Genomic DNA, 17,416 nt, shown 5'->3' on the forward strand with positions numbered 1-17,416 from the left:
AATTCATAACCACGGCAGTCATTCACAAGCTAGCCTCAGGCGAGACATAACTTGCATATCGATATCCAGCATCGTTTCTACAATACATGCCACCATTCAAAAGAACAGACCCACCGCAGAACGATATTTTCGGTAGAAGGCTGGTTTGCTTCAAATTTTGCATGCGTCCCTCAATTTGAAATCTGGCATGATTAGCACTGATTTCACATTCTCACAGGTATGATGAATTGATAGTGCCAATTGCAGAAAAACCACACTTTTTCCTTTAACATCAAATAAGGTATTGGAGAGGTACCTCAGCATATTTAAGTCAAAGTACGATTTATTTGCGCCATTGGTTATAATCATGAAACAATCAAGTTTATTCTTCGTACATATTAAAGGCTCAATTACCCTTAAATTTCACTGCAACTTCGGGATTTAGGGTAAATGGAGCTAGGGCACCTGTGTGCATTTTGCAGTTGTTTGTACCATTTCAGCTCCGAGCCAAAGTATGAAAAAGCGAATGCCAAAATAGAGGCGAAAAACTTCAGAGCAATTTGTTTTTATCTCACCGTTCTGCTATTCAAGGCTCGACTACACTGGCTCGGCTATAAGTACGAACGCAGCTGGATCACATGGAGCTTCGTACCTTAAATACACAATTTATAAAAGTACAAGTGAAATACAAGTGAAAGAGGAGGAAGCTCAATCCTAACGCATACAGCTGAATCGCAGTCTACGTAGTTAAACTGCTCGAGCGCTGTTACTTCAATTACACCGTAACATGCGGCGAGAATGTAAAGCCCGGGCCGAAGATCTATTGGTGGGCACATATTCCATTCTCGGCGAGAGATGAATGGCAGTACGGCGGCAGTACGGCGCCGATATCGTGCACCCCGCGATCGGATCAGCTGTGCATATTTGCATGGCATACTGACCATGACCGTGTGACCACTGACACTACACGCGCATTCATGCCCGTGTGCCGCCAGCAAACAACCTTTCAGCGCTGCGTGCTGCCGCGATAGGCACTGCGTCTTCGCGTCTCTGTACTAGCTGTCTTGACGTGGCCAGTTGTGCGCAAAGGCTTTGAAATAATGAACAGGTTCGAAGAAAATTAACTTACCCCCAAGATGCGAGATGTCACCCGGGTAGTGGTCTCCCACCAGCTGCTCCGCCATGGAGGAAATGAGCCCCACCGTCAGCATAGCGTTTCCAGTGAAGGCGCGCAAAGGACGTTGGACGCTGCGTTCGTTGGCTAGCGCTTCGGCCAGTTCCGGCTTCCTTCGGCCCGTTTAGAAAGGCATCGCCTCCAGGCAATCCTCCAGGTCGTCTCTTTCGGGATCTATGCTTTTGGGCAGTGCGATAGCAAAGGACTAAAACCAAATGAAACTTTCGTTACAAAAATAATTAAGTTCTTGTGCACATATTAGCATTAAAAACTTGAGAAATTTGTGACGCATGGACGCATTAATATGCGTGTCGGTACATTCGTGCGTGCGTGCGTGCGTGAGTGGGCATGGCCTAGCGCGTCAAATCCAAAGCCTATCCGACATGCCAACGTTGCGACATGCTGCATGGTTTCTGAGATCACCGCCGTGAGCTTCGCTTGTTTTCTCGTGCTGCTGCTGGGCGGTCTTGCGCGCCGCTGTTACTGTGCTGGAATCGCAAAAGAAGATGGATTACCGGTGTGTGCTGCCGGTGGGCGCGCTCTCATCCAAGAGTAGTAGCAGCTCCCAATTAAGCGATCCGTCGGGGCATATGTGCTATGGATGTCTGGTCGACAACGATAATGAGGTCAGCAGTGCGGTGCCGTCGTTTAATGAGTCGAACCTTTCGGCCTATTGCACTGCTAACTTCGTTGCAAAAATGCCTGGCTCATAAGCAGCGTCAGTGGCCATTGTTTCTGTGGTGTGTTTCGATTACAAGACGGCGCCCTTCTACAGTGTGGCTTCCTTGGAAACTTAGTCGGCGGTGTGCCTGCAACGCCTGTCGCTGTCAGCTCAAACTGACCGCCTGCGAGCGCTGCCTTCTTTTGCGATGTGAACGGTGACGGGACACTTACTGCCTGTGGCCGGAGCTTATAGCAAAAGCGAAGAGTGTTTTGTGTGAAGGTTTGACGAAGTGCGTGTGTCAGTCTGGACCCTTAGCAAGTCATACGAGATGCGACATGCAAAAGTGGTCCACCAGTCGCTTCAGCAGAAAGGAGTGCGGATGTTTTTTACGTTACTTCAATCGAGAACTGCCCATGCAAATATTTCAACTCGTCTCTTGCCTAAACAGCATAGTAAAGAAGCTAAAGCAACAAAACTGCTGTTTCCATGCTGTATATTGATTCCGCACTCGTGCTAGAGGTGGGAATATGTAGCAGTTATTGGCGGAGTTACAGCCTATGAAGCACGTGCAGCTTCATGTAATTGCAGGTTAGGATATGCGCCTTACTTGGTATTGACTTTGTAACCAGACATAGCCATCTGTCAACTAAAAGAAATTTTCTTGCTATAGGATTCTGCAGCATTATGTATGCTTCTGGACACTGAATACCGGGTGCGTCACCTCTCTTGAAAGCACTCAGATTTGTGTACTTATCAGTACGTTTGAGATGAGAAAATTTTATCAGCTTCTTTTCTTTATTTTATAATTAGCTACACAGCATGTCGCAAAAAAAAATGTTTTAAGGAAAAGTATTTCAGTTTAGAGTAGAACAGTTCAACAAAGTTGTTTTGGGCATTCTGGTAACTTCAAGATGGTATCTGATGGTTGCATACAAACGCGCAAGTCAAACCTCAAAGGGCATCAAACTTAACAGTACCGCTGAGCTTATCCTTTCATGCTTTTTATGTGTGTGTAGATCACCTGGGGAAGTTCAGTATTGGATGTTGGATTTCATAGTTCTGCTACAACTTTTATCTTCCTTTCTACACATGAAACATGACTGAACTCGATTACATTCCCCAAGCAAATACCTGACGCCTTACAAGCGTTCCTTACTGTGCACAGTTGTCCCAGTGCATTATATCCACTCATGTGCAGCACACTGTTGTGTTGCTCTTGGTCTCCAAATGTGACTCTCAGCAATATGATGGAATCATAGTCCATCCAGATGGTCTTTGTGGTAGTGCAAATTTCATAACAGATTGAAGAAGAATGAAGAGTGTGATACTTTGTCATGCATCATGCAATGCTGGTGCTAATCAGGCAACATGTGTGGTATATATACTTCGCACATTTGAGATTCATTGGATTTGTTCTGGAGCCATACTGGGAATTAATTAATCGATCTGTGATTTGTCACTGAAATTGAGAGAGGGCACTAATTTCTGAACTTTTGACACCAACTGTGAATTCAAAACTGTCTTTTCGTGTAGGCTTACATGGCCTTTTTACGTGTATGTAAATTCATGCTAATGACTTTGGAAATTGCTTTGGAAATGGTTTTAGAAATTGCCTCGTAACATTCCTGTTACAGCTCACAATTCGCTTTCTGCACGTCATGTTTGATTGAACCTGATTATATCCCCAAGCTTGTTTGTTGCACCTAACAAACACTGTTGCCCTTTCAGAGTTATTCCATTGATTGACTCCTTTCGAGTGCAAGCAACAAATGGTTGTGTTGCTTCTGATTTCGAAATATGGCTGTCTGCATGACGGGCAACGACATAAGTGCTCTGGATGGCTTTCATCATGCATCTATAAGATATCTGTAACTTTCAGAATTGGTTAAAGGAAGAACTGAAGGATGCTGTAAGAGTCATTAGCAGCTTGTTTTTTACATTATTTTACAATGAACTTGCAATGTTGACAAGTTCTTGCTCAGTGTGCATGTTGTTATGTACAGGTCCCTGCAGTATCGAAGGGAACCATTTTGCACTAAAAGATAATTTTTTGGTTATTTGTTTGCTGAAGTTGAAAATGATTAATGGGTACTTACGCCAAGACGAAAATTATAAAAAAGCAAAACGTGAGCTTATTGCTCATTATTGAGAAGTAATCATTAACTGAATGCTCGAACTTTGTTTGCTTTCACCCTAAATGGGCCTTTACAGCCTCGACAAGTTGCTACTAAGCAAGCAAACGCACACATGGCCACACGCAGCCTCACTGAGCTTGCTCAGTATGCACATAAGCACGCACAGCTTCGGCAAGCCCCCTCTCAGCACGCAGATGTCCACGTACAGAGAGTTCTCCACGAGAGTCCACGATTTCTTACACGCAAAGAGTGTGCGTGAACGTCTATCAGCTCACAGTACGCGCATATGTACACACAGGACGCACAGAATGCGTACAGGTAACGCACAATTTCTGCGCATTCGTGTGCAAAATGAACGTGATCGTACAAAAATCACTCTTCTCGTGCAAACTCACACAGAGTTTTTTCAATAGGGTAACCACAGATACGCCCCTATACATGTTAAAAAAACTTGCTTATATAACTCTAATACGCCCTAAAATCGTATATGCTGCGGCCATTTGGGACCCTGTTCAAGCCTACGTTATCATTAACATTGAATGCTTGCAAAACCGTGCTCTTCGTTTCATATTTTCATACTACTCACCCTTCACAAGCGTTTCAGCATTAAAAAAACGGGCCGAACTGGAAGATTTGTCATATCGCCGTAAACTTGCTCGCTTAACCATTTTCCATAAGCTTTATCACCACCCATCTCTTCGCAGAGATTTTTTGTCACCTTATTCTATCTTTCCACACCGTGATCATTCTCTCAAAGTTAAACGCGGTAACTGTCATTCATCGTCTTATGCCAATTCATTCATTCCACGTACTATCACTGAATGGAATAGTTTTCCATCAGTCATCGCCACAGAAACTGACAAAAAATTTCAAGAGCTTTTTCGCTGTGACGGAAATGTGTAAAAGTTTGCTGTTTTTGTTAGTGTTCATTTTTTCTTTATGTGATGCCTCATGTTTTAATTAACATTTTTCGTTACACTTATTAGTTCAAATGTATCGCGATTACTTATGATTGTACCCCCCCTATGTAATACCCTCTTCTTGGGGGAGTTTAGGGGTAACTTGAATAAATAAATAAAAAAATAAATAAATAAAAAGAAATGACCGCGCTTTGTTATCTTACCGCGATGTCCACATCGAGCTATGTATATTACCTACAAGAATCAAACTACTTTCGCGCCAAGGAATTACTCGTCATTCCTCATTAAGCATCTGATGAGATTAATCGTGCGCACCATGTTGTAAAGCTAAAGAGTGTCTTTTCATCCCTTTCTTTGAAATACCAGCTCTCACTACAACCTGTTGGCCGTCTGCAAGTCTAAATTTACTCCGGTCGTAACTCCCCTCCTTTTAGTGTAGTTCATGTTCGATTGTGTTGACGGGTCACTTGTATAGCCCCTTCAGTCCCGCATTCTGTTCTGTCATCGAAAAAAAATGCATATACTTAAACACCGAAGGTGAGCGGACAAGGACTGCACCGCCTCCCACGCTCGAGAGCGGTACGGCTGGCGGAATAAAAAGAGATAACAGCATGTACAAACAGAAAAAAATGGCAGAGGCTCAGCTTGGGTAAGCCCGGAAATTGCGAAAGCAACTTCATCCGTTTCTTAAGCCCGCAGTCGTTTCCTAGATTGAGCGAATCGTTGCAGCCTTGCCTTGTACATGAAGGACGACATGGCCTGGCTGAAAAGCACAGCGTGGTTACGCCGGGACGACTGCGGCTGGTTGGTTGGTAGCGACTGAGAGAAGGATGAAAAGGAAAGTGCACCGGCCTGCCAACTGGCTCAAGCCGAGCCACCACCGCTGCCACGTGCAGATAGAAGAAAGTTGAAAGATAAGACGACAGAATAAAACACAGAGTAAATACGCGCGTCGCAACAACCGCGTCCACCGGAACGGACGCTGGCTGAAAAATAGATACACGGCCGCAGCCCGAAGGCTGCAAACCGAATACCACAGATATTCCGCGACTGCGACGAGCCGGGTAGCAGCCCGATATATCTCCGTTTGGCGTGATGTCATCATAGCGAGCGCCTCCTCGCGGCAGCGGCGCGCAGCTGTTGCTCGGCGCACCGTGGTTACGCTGGGACGACCGCGACGAGACGAGTTGGGGCTCTGTCTCTCTCCGTCTCGCGTGACGTCATCATAGCGAGCGCCTCCTCGCGGCAGCGGCGCGCAGCTGCTGCTCAGTGCAACGTGGTTACGCTGGGACGACCGCGACGAGACGAGTTGGGGCTCTGTCTCTCTCCGTCTCGCGTGACGTCATCATAGCGAGCGCCTCCTCGCGGCAGCGGCGCGGAGCTGCTGCTCGGCGCACCGTGGTTACGCTGGGACGACAGCGACGAGACGAGTTGGGGCTCTGTCTCTCTCTGTCTCGCGTGACGTCATCACAGCGAGCGCCTCCTCGCGGTAGTGCCACGCAGCTGCTGCTCGGCGCACCGTGGTTACGCTGGGACGACCGGGACGAGACGAGTTGGGGCTCTGTCTCTCTCCGTCTCGCGTGACGTCATCATAGCGAGCGCCTCCTCGCGGCAGCGGCGCGCAGCTGCTGATCGGCGCACCGTGGTTACGCTGGGACGACCGGGACGAGACGAGTTGGGGCTCTGTCTCTCTCCGTCTCGCGTGTTTCAAACATGTTTCAAAAATGTTTCAAACATTTGCGATCTAAACTGAGGCCCATTATCTGTGACAATTTCTTCCGGATAGCCTTCTCGGCTGAACACAGTCTGCAAAAAATCGACCACACTCTGTGACGTTACTGTATATGAAAAGGCAACCTCAGGCCACTTGGAATGATAATCGATCAGCTATATCATGTACCTACAGTTTGAAGGGGCCCAGTCAATCGGTCCCACTATATCCATTGCTAGCTTCTGCCATGGTAGCGCTGTAAACGTCACCGGCTGCAGCGGTGCAAACGACGGTTTAGCGGACTTGTCCGCGGCCTGGCAGATATGACAAAAATGAATTGCTTCTTCTACCTGTTTATTCAAACGCGGCCACCAGTAAAGATCACGTAGTCTCTGCTTCGTCCTCACAATTCCTGGGTGACCTTCGTGCGCAAAACCAACCAGGAGCGAGGTTAATTCACTCGGAACAACTACCTGCTCACCGCGCATCAAAAGGCCATCAACGAAAGAAAGCTCTTCCCGCACGTTAAAGTACGGCATTACTTCTGCTGGCAAAGGTTTTCTAGGCACCCAACCATGTACCACGTGCACAACAACCTGTTGCAGTGTGCCGTCTGCAGCAGTGGCCACCTGCAGCCGTTCCTTTGTTAGGCACTCTGATACAACGGACACAATTTCTTCCTGCATCGTCTGCTGCGAATCACAGTCGAGGTAGGCGTGAAAGCGCATCGGCCACGACATTTTGCGATCCCTTTTGGTACTCTACGTCGAAGTTATAGTACAAAAGTCGAGCTGACCATCTGGATATGCGCAAAGGTCGGCGTCCTGTACCGGCAGCTGAAAGTAACGTCACCAGTGCCTGGTGGTCCGTACGTAACAAAATTTTTCTACCCCACAAGTAGACGTGCCAGCGCTCGCACGCGAAGAGACAAGCAAGGGCCTCCCGTTCCCCAGCGGAGTACTTCCGCTCAGCAGGAGTCAGGGCACGTGATGAGAAGGCCACCGTGCGTACGCTGTCACCATCGCTTTGCTGAAGAACGGCTCCCAGACCCTTATCAGAAGCATCTGTCGTAACAATTACATCAAGGTCTGGGTTAAACATTTGTATGACTGGGCTTGAAGACAAAGCTGTCTTAACAAGCTGGAAGCTACGCTCAGCCGCATCATCCCACGTGAACTGTTGACCAGACCGCAGGAGCCTTCTAAGCGGCTCGACGAGATCAGCAAATCGCGGCACAAATCGAGCATAGTAACCAGCGAGACCCAAAAATGACCTCAAAGTGGCAACATCGTGAGGAGCAGGCACTTTGACAATAGCGTCAACCTTAGACTGCAATGGTGTGAGCCCTTTTGAGCTCACCGTATGCCCTAAAAAGGATAGTTCTGAAACAGCAAATGTGCATTTCTGGTTGAGCTTCAAACCTGAATCACCAATGCGTTTTAGCACCTGGTGTAGATTCTTGTGGTGCTCCTCACGTGTCTTGCCCCACACAATCACATCATCAATGTAACAAAATACGCCTTTACAATCTTTCAAAATATGCTGCATCATTCTCTGAAAGGCTGAGGGGGCAGATGCAAGGCCAAAACACACTCTCTTAAAACGAAACAATCCTTCGTGTGTGATAAAGGTGGTTAGTCCCCGACTTTCCGGAGTCAGTTCTAGCTGGTGTTATGCCGACGCTAAGTCGAGCTTTGAGAAGCACGTTCCTCCAGCTAGTTCATGCAGTAATTCCTCCGTATGCGGAAGAGGAAAAGCATCGGCAATTACTGCCTTGTTCACTTCACGTAGGTCCACACACAACCTAATTGAACCGTCCTTCTTCCTCACGACGACGATCGGTGAAATCCACTCCGATGCGTCGACAGATTCAATTATATCTTCGGCCAGCAGGCGTTGTATCTCTACCGATACCTGTTGCCGTAGCGTGAGCGGCAGGCGTCGGAGTTTCGCAACGACTGGTTTCACAGATGAACGACAGTTAACATGGTGAACAAAGCCTTTCACATGCCCTAACTGTTCCGTGAACAAGTGCGCAAACTGGTGCGTAAATTCTGAAGGCAGTGAATCAGGGCATGTCACCTGGCAGCAATTCAAGGTTGAGCCGTTGATAGTGATTCCCAGGCTCCGAACGGCATCAAGCCCCAGCAGCGAAGTGCCCTTGGTTGTGACATGAAAAAGCACACTGGCTCTGTTTCCCTTGTAAGATACGTCAGCAAGAAAGCAACCGCTTAACTTGATTTGTTCTCCGCAATAGTTGCACAAATTGGCAGTCGGCGGTCGTAATGAGTACGTGTCGGCTAGATATTTGTGGTAGTGCTCTTCACTGAGCAAAGAAACCGTAGCGCCTGTGTCGACAATCAACGACAATCTTATCTTCCCGATAGAAATGTTGGCTCGAATATCCTTCGCCGACGCATTACGGTCACCGATTTGAAGTACCGTGACGGCGTTGGCCTTCTCGGGCTTTCGAACGGCATATTTCTTTTTCTTCGATTTGCACATGCTTGAAAAGTTACCAATTTTTCCACGAGAGTGGCAACGCTTGTTCCTCGCCGGACATGCAGTCGAGTTAGCCATATGCGATGACGAGCCGCACCTGTAGCAACTTCCTTGCTCAGAGTCTGACCCTTTTCGCACATCTTGAATCTTGTTCACAGTGCTATGCGCGAATTCCCCGAGCTCTTGTTGTGTTTGCTCAATTTGCTTCCCGATGTCAACAGCACGCTGCAATGTAAGCGAAGACCCTTCATAAAGCATGCGTTCACGTGTTGTTCGTGACGAAGTGCCTTCCAGTAATTGGTCTCGAATCATGCTATCGGTAGCACTGCCAAAATTGCAAGTAGCCGCAAGGTCCCGAAGACTGTTTGTAAATGCTTGAAATGTCTCACCAGGCAGTTTTCGTCTTTGGCGAAACCGGCGCCGCTCCACCAAATCATTCGTAGCGCTCGCGAAATGCGTATCCAGTGCAGCAAGCGCGTCCTTGAACTGGTCCGCCTCTTCCTCCTTGTCCCCGGCCTTGGCGTCCGCAGTCACATCTGCTCCTTGTGCAAGGATGCTGTATAATATTCGCTGGCCTTCAACCCCGAGCGAGTTTAGCAGAATTGCCTTGCAACGCTTCGGCTTCAGTTCATCGCCGCCAATGGCCTCCAGGAAATTCAGGAATACGCGTTTCCACTGCTGCCAAGGCACAGCCGGGTCACCGGGTGCAGGCAAGAAAGGGGGCGGTGCTGGGAAACACCCGAGTGACATGGCTCCGATACTGATCATCGCAATATGTGGTGTGAGCAAATTTCACTTATCTGCGTTCTTGCGCTCCTCCGGCGTTCTTGCGTTCCTCCGGCGTTCTTGCGCACCTCCGGCGTTCTTGCGCACCTCCGGCGTTCTTGCGCACCTCCGGCGTTCTTGCGCTACTCCTGGCCGCCGATGAGATCGTGGCTGCAAGGGCTCCGTGTCGCCTTGCACCGTAGGCGGTTCATCCTCGTCGCCAATATGTCGTGTCTGGTTCAGACCAGACGCATGACACGGGACCACGCAAGCGCAGTATGCAGAAACACTCTCCTTTATTCGTCACAGTCAAGCCACTTATATAGGAAATCATATTGAATGACGATGGCGATATGTACACTGAAAGAAACGAAACTGAAACAAGAAAGGATACAACAGTAATTACAGCGCATTGTATCCCACAAGAATTACCGTTCTTCGACCATCATTACAGGATCGCTCTCTTGGCTCGTCGAAAAGAACGCCAACGTTTTCGCACGAGCAACTCTAAAAATTTTCTGCCGTGGTCCGAAACTCGCGGCGAATCATTTCTGGCTGTCGGGCTCATCCCGCGAGGCATCCAGACCGCAGAAGACGAGGCGGGAAGAGAGATCGAGTTCCTTCATGGCCGCGGGCGTTGTGTAGTCCTGGGTGGGCTTTCGAACTAGACAGATGTTGGAGCAGTCGCTGCCTGGAGGCAGGGTTTCTCGCAGTAGAAGAGCTGAAACCGCCGCGAGATATGCGTCGTTTTAACATCAAATTGAAACACCCGCTACTCACGTTCGTGAACGCTTTTGAATCCGCAATTTAATACAGTTGTCTTCAGTGCAATTAATAATCTCTTCACATTGACATGTATGGTAAGGGGTAATTGAATATAGAATTGACATCCGTTCAGTAATGTGGAGAAATAATTTGAAGGTGGCTTTTTTCGACGGCCGTGTTTACTGTACACTGCACACACTGCGTTCGTACCGATATACTACAATAGATGCATCGCTTTCCAGCGTTGGCTGAACGAGGTGATAAGCGACGCGACGCGCGATGGCCTGGGAGCTGCTGTCGCTGATGGCGCCGGTTCTCCGGTTCTGGGGTTAAGGAAGATTTCGGTCACTGCCCGGAAGCCATTCGCGATGCAGAAAGCATTGCGGGTGCCCGACTTCCGATCTGGTTTGCGAGAAAAGTTCGTTTTTGTTTCATAGTTTCAGCGGAACGCTGCGTAAGGCTCGCTTCGTCGCGGGTATGGGTCCGAGGGGTTCCAGTTTTCTATATTGAATGGCCGACAATTCAGCGGGCTTTTTTCGGTGTTTGTTTCGTTTTTTTTTGGAAAATAATAATTTCTACAGGTAAAACTGCGTTTTTTTTTTGTCGCTAATATCGCATTGCTTACGATATGTTGAAGTCACTTGGAGTTTATCATGACCTTATATCAGCACGAGCAGTGGACTTTAAAGTAATTAATGCACAAAGGGTCCTACCTACTGCTGGGCTTGCAGACTTGTGTTATCGCTATTTTAAATGTAATTAAATTCAGTGATAATGCCTGCCGATAATAATGCAAGTGGAAGTTTGTTATCTTTCATTGTTCTGCCAAAGTTCTTGCAAAAAATGAATTATCTTTTTATTTATGTACATAGTGCAGACCATGGTTAGATCCAAGCCGGAAGGGCAGGTTCACAAAAAGAAAAATGAAACCAACAAACAGACAACATTACAGCAACAATAATGTAATAATAGAACAATACAGCAGTGCAAGACAAAGGAGGAAAAAACATAATACGCAATATTAAACATGGCTGACAAACGCAAGTCTCATTTTTCAGGGTTGATTAGGTTCGGTTAATGAGTTCCAGTCGGATATGGTGCGTAGGAAAAAGGAAAACTTATACGAATTGGTACGGGCAAAATGTGGTTTTAAAAGTTAGTTATAAGTTTCTTGGCATTAGCCTTCAATCCGACTTATCATGGAACCATCATATTGTCACGGAACCAAGGCTCACTCTTGCCTCCGCTAACCGTACTTTCAGACTTCTCAAACATAATTTAAAAGAGGCCATGACACAGGTAAAAGAACTAGCGTACACCACATTAATCCGTCCGAAACTCGAATATGCGTCTGCCATTTGGGATCCTCATCAGAATTCTATCATCAGTAACATCGAACCCTGCAAAACCGTGCTGCGCGATTGATCTTTTCTTGTTATTCATGTTACACCAGCGTCACCTCATTGATGTCTAAGTCCTAGTTAGATAACTTAGACGGGAAATATCCACAATCACTTTTCCACAAGCTTTATAACTATTCTTCCCTCCATGATGAATTCTTTCCGCCACCTCCAGTTATCTTTTCACGTCGCGATCGTCCTAACAAAGTCAGACGCATTAACTGCCAGCCATCCCATTATGCTTACTGTTTTTTGCCGCGCCGAATAAGCGAATGGAACGCTTTACCATCAGACATTGCCCCAGAATCTGACCTAGATAAGTTCCAACACCTTATTCACTCATGTTTCAACAACTAAAAAAGTTTTTTTTTCAGCGTTCTTTCTTCCGCCTTGCCTTATTTTTATTTTATATTTTTGATTTGTATTTTTGAGCGCTCTTTTTCCGGTGTCGCCTTTTTCTTGCGGTGCTCTTATTCATTTCTCAAAATTGATTTCATTTTATTTCATGTACTGAAAGGACAGGAGGGGGCGAGAGAAAATGCTGCTTTACGGGCAGCTTGAGAAGCTCGTACCCCCTATTACATATGGACAAGGTTAGACCCAGTACATGAGTGAAACAGTAGAAATGATACAATTTGTAACGCCATTAGAGTAATTAGATAGCAATTATTATCAAAACACATGACAACTCTATAAATACTGTAATACAATGCAATTTTTACAAACCAGAAAGTGGCAATTTTCCATTGCCGTGTAAAAAATGCCGGCATAAAACGCACCACTTTCACACATACATATACATATTGTTACAAAGAAGAGGGCAGTAGCGCGGGACGGAGCGCTCGCGCTAGGCCCACAGCCATTGAATCATATGATCTGTCATCATGTCGCCCTTTTTCTAGGCTTGCCACCTTTTAACATTTGGTGGAGGTGCGGGGTCTTCTTCGTAAGAATATTAACATTAACACAGACACACATTACACATTATGCACACATATACATCAGAATTCAGATACCATAAATAAAATCAACTGTACAAGACGTCATTGTTTCTAATATATTCATGCATTGTATGGTCTTTATTAAAATTATTAGCAGTCTTGGAATTACATTACACAACATTTGCATTACATAGTTCGTGATGAGGGAACTTCCCAGTGTTCTGCGTGTCGAGTGTGATATGGGTGAATGTTGTGACCTGTGTTTGCTAACTGTGAGAGAAAGTTACTTTGTTTTAAGCATGAAATGCTTTTAGCTCCCGTTGTAGGCAATGTGGTGACGTCACGCCGATACCGAGAGCCACCATCCGAGCACTGAATTCCACTCATCCGGGCTCTGAAACGAGAACATCCGGGCACCGTACGAGACGTATCGAGATTCAACGAGACTCTCTAAGCCCTCCTACGGGACCGGCATACAAGCGCCGGTTGCTCTCCAAACGAGTCACAAAAATAACTGCTGCCAGTGTCTTCTCAGTGTTTATCAAGATATCAGTCGAGCTGTGCATTTGATAATGCACGGAATTATAATTTCCGATTTCTAATAGAGAGAGAGAGAGAGAGAGAGAAAAGGACGGAAAGGCAGGGAGGTTAACCAGGCGATGCCCAGTTGGCTACCCTACACTTGGGGAGGGGAACAAAGGGGAAAAAAGGGAAAAGAGCGGCAAGGAAATGAGTCTTCTAAGTGAGCAGCGACCACTATGTAACAGGAACAGAGGGCGCGCACTGAAAACTTAAAGATTATAGGCGGGAATGCAACCCCGAGTCCCTTAGGAAATTCAGGTGCGCTTTCACCGCTTTCCGTTGTCCGGAAGGTTATGTCCAAGGCCCCAGAACGTTACTCTGTTAAAGGACGCGAGTCCAAGCGGAGCAGAGAAGCAACTAGGCAACCGCGCTCTCGCTCAAAACGAGGGCAGTCACAAAGGAGGTGGCTGATCGTCTCGTCACAACCACACTGGCCACACGCAGGAGAGTCAGCCATTGCGATGAGATGGGAATAGGCGTTTGTGAACGCCACTCCCAGCCACAGGCGGCACTACAGCGCAGTATCACTGCGGGGGAGGCCGAATGGTATATGATGTTGGAGCAAGAGGTTGAAGTGATGCGAGCGGGGTGTCCAACCTCCAGGGGCAGACCACGACGTTACAGTCAGGTTTCGGGCGAGCAGTTGAAGGTGCCTTGCTGCGTCAGCTCTTGTCAGTGGTATGCGGACAGTGTTGGTTGTCTCGTGAGCCGATCGAGCAGCATCGTCAGCTAAGGCGTTACCAACAATGCCGCTATGGCCTGGTACCCACTGGAAGATGATTTCATGGTCTTGTTCGATACCTTGTGGTGCAGATATTGTATCTCCGCTATAAGTTCCTCATGGTCGCTATGTCTCAAGGCAGATTGAAGACATTGTAAGGCAGTTTTTGAATCACATAAAACAGCCCATTTTTGAGGTGATTGTTGTGAGATATACTGTACCGCCGCAAGAAGTGCGGCCAACTCTGCTCCTGTAGAGGTAGTCCGATGCGAAATTTGTTGGTGAATTTGAGTCTGTCGCGCAGGAACGACCACAGCGCAAGCAGAACTAGTAGAGGTTACTGATCCATCCGTATAGACGTGAGTACGGTCCCAATATTCGAAGTGGAGCATGGACAGTGTCAGTTCTTAATGGCTGGCGTCGATAAATGTGACTTCTTTGCTATCCCCGGAATAGCAAGGCGCACACATGGGAGCCGCGTACACCACAGAGGAGAGGGAGGTAGTGCTGCCGGGGTGAACTGTTGTGGGATCGACGACTGTTGCGTCGTTATCACCTTCGCAAATGCAGAATGTGGTCTCTGCAGTGGAAAAGGCGCAAGGTGATGCTGTGGAATCCTTGAGATATGACGTTTCTGCATTCGCAAGCAGTCTAGGACAATATAAGTAGATCGGGTGGTCTTTGGCGAGTGCAATGCTACCCAGTGTTGATGCGTTCCGAGGGAGACCTAGGCATGTGCGAAGGGCCTGACCCTGCACTGACAGGAGGGCACGCATGTTAGTTTTGCACGTGTTTGAGAGTACAGGTGTACTGTACCGCAAGCATCCCACAAATAGAGCTTTGTACAACTCCAGCATTGACTGGACCGACGAGCCCCATGATTTTCCTCCCAGAAATCGAAGTAATTGAGTGATAGATGTTAGCGTTTTTTTCAGTAGAGTGCAATGCGGGCTCCATGATAAATTGCGGTCGATCAGGATCCCTAGGAAACGATTAGATTTACTGTAAGAAATGACTTGACCGTCGATGCGTACCGGATATGGAGTCATACATTTACGTGTAAATGCCACTAGCGCGCACTTTTCCGGTGAAACGCTGAGACCTTTCTTCTGGAGATAGGAAGAAGTGATCGATGCTGCCCGCTGAAGTCTCTCACGCATCTGGGGACGCGTCACAGAGGAGGCCCAAATGCAGATATCATCGGCGTACATACACGCCTGGACGGTTTTGTGAGGTTCTCAGGGAGGGCGATGAGAGTCAGATTAAACAATGTAGGGCTAAGGACACCGCCCTGGGGCACGCCACGGTAGGTGCAATGCGCAGGCGTCGGGCCATCTTCACATTGGATAAAAAATGATCTTTTGGACAGACAGCTCTCTATCCACGCTAACATCTTACCACCGATGCCCACAGTTTCCAGCGCATCAAGGATGGCCTCATGGGTCACGTTGTCGTAGGCACCTTTTACATCCAGAAAGAGTGCCACTGACAAACGTTTCGATTTCTAATAACGCGTGCAAAAAGCACATACATGCCACAATACACTTCGTTGTCGTACGTGATCTGTTATGGGCTTTGAGAGAAGGCCGCTTAGAGAAAGAAGGGAGCTCCAGGGCGTGCTTTCACGCGCTCCCCAAGGATGGCGCTGCGGTCCTACACTCACGCATTTAAAAGACCGGCCGCAGGGCCTTCATGCCCTTTCCCCCTCTGGCAGGCGGATGTATACACGCTCGCGGAGTATTCGAACGCGCTGCATATACATTCTTGTCAGGCCTGCGTCTTGTCGTGTCCGCGTACGCTTCTGCATCGTCCTGGATTTCAATGCCGCCACCGTCACAGCTGCTTAAGCCGAGCAATGGAGCCTGTATTAGACCCGTAAACATTTCATGCTTACTCTACTCTCGGTTACGGGACAGGCGCAATTTTTTTTATCGTTCACTAGGGCCTTGCATAAACATATATCATAACAGTGTTCCATGCTTACTAAGTCAAGTTCTTTAAGAAGTGCAATAGATGAACATATTGGAGGAGGTGAGTTTGTAATAATTCTTACAATTTTCTTTTGAACGTGACCAACTTTTGCAATATTTTTACATGTACTCTTTCCCAACACGAGAAAACAGTAACGTACAGTGGACAGGAAAAGTGTGTGGTATGGCAAAAGTCTGATGTTAAACGGAAGTACGTCGCCTTGGCGATAAAGCAAACCTGTGGTGCGAGCTAGTTTAGTTGCGATGAAGTCGAATATCAAGTCCCACAGCATGTGCTCCGAAAATATAATTCCTAGAGTTTTGAAGTTCAGTTCAGTTCAGTTCAGTGCATTTATTTCAGACATGTACAATGGCTGAGGAGAAAGGAAAAAAAGCCGCGCACGCGGCTTGACAAAGCTCCCATCTCCCGTAGCGGCTTGGCACGGCGATGACAGACAGCAGTAAAACAATAACAAGAGAATGCATGAAATAACAAATATGTACAATATCTTCATAACAGATCACCAGAATAGTCTCGGTACTGTTACACACACGCAAATGATAGTTTAATCACAGCACATGGACACTTTGTTTATTTTACAGTTGGATATGGTTCATTCTTTTGTAAGAACATATTTCTGACAGCGTTATATGAAACGGAAAGAATGGATTGATTAGTGAAAGCGTTACTATTAAGGAAAGATGGCAACACATACCTGAGAGTTTGAAAACCGTAATTTGTGCGTGGACAAGGTACATACCAATATTCGTAGTGTCTTGTGTTGTGAACAGCGGTATTTTCCCGTAGATTCGCAAGGTCAGCAAAAAATGTGGTGTCACTATGTACCTGAGATTTGTACTGCTGAATTACACGGTACTGATGAATAACCCTTGCATCCATAATGCGGTATTTTGCAAATAGAGCACTCGTATGTGCTAAGTATGTGGCACCCGCAATTGCTCTGACTGCATTTTTTTGTAATGTCAAAACCTTCTGAATATTAGTTTGCGTCGTTGTACCCCAGACCAAGTGGCAATATTTAACATGAGAGTCAAAGAGGGCATGGTAAATAACAAGTTTTGTCCTAGTAGGTATCATGCACTTTAACCTTCTGAGTATGCCGACAACGCGAGCTAGCTTACTCTCCATTTGCTCGATGTGGTAGTCCCATAGCATAAATTCATTG

At 46.9% G+C, this 17,416-nt stretch overlaps 1 protein-coding gene and 1 pseudogene across 1 annotated transcript; both read right to left on the bottom strand.

Annotated features, from left to right (window-relative positions):
* Positions 1-7,121: 7,121 nt before the first annotated feature.
* On the bottom strand, positions 7,122-9,843 carry LOC149327612 (uncharacterized). The gene is made up of 2 exons (XM_089564930.1): positions 8,289-9,843; positions 7,122-7,212 (listed from the first exon to the last, which is right to left on the bottom strand). The coding sequence occupies exons 1-2, from the start codon at positions 9,833-9,835 to the stop codon at positions 7,122-7,124; spliced, it is 1,638 nt and encodes a 545-aa protein (XP_089421056.1). The 5' UTR covers positions 9,836-9,843.
* A 552-nt stretch (positions 9,844-10,395) lies between these two features.
* LOC149327613 (uncharacterized) overlaps positions 10,396-17,416 on the bottom strand; it is a 36,178-nt pseudogene continuing 29,157 nt past the window's right edge.

This window comes from Amblyomma mixtum, chromosome 10, assembly GCF_055824585.1.
Source record: "Amblyomma mixtum isolate Tamu chromosome 10, ASM5582458v1, whole genome shotgun sequence".
NCBI classification, from domain to species: Eukaryota; Metazoa; Arthropoda; class Arachnida; order Ixodida; family Ixodidae; genus Amblyomma; species Amblyomma mixtum.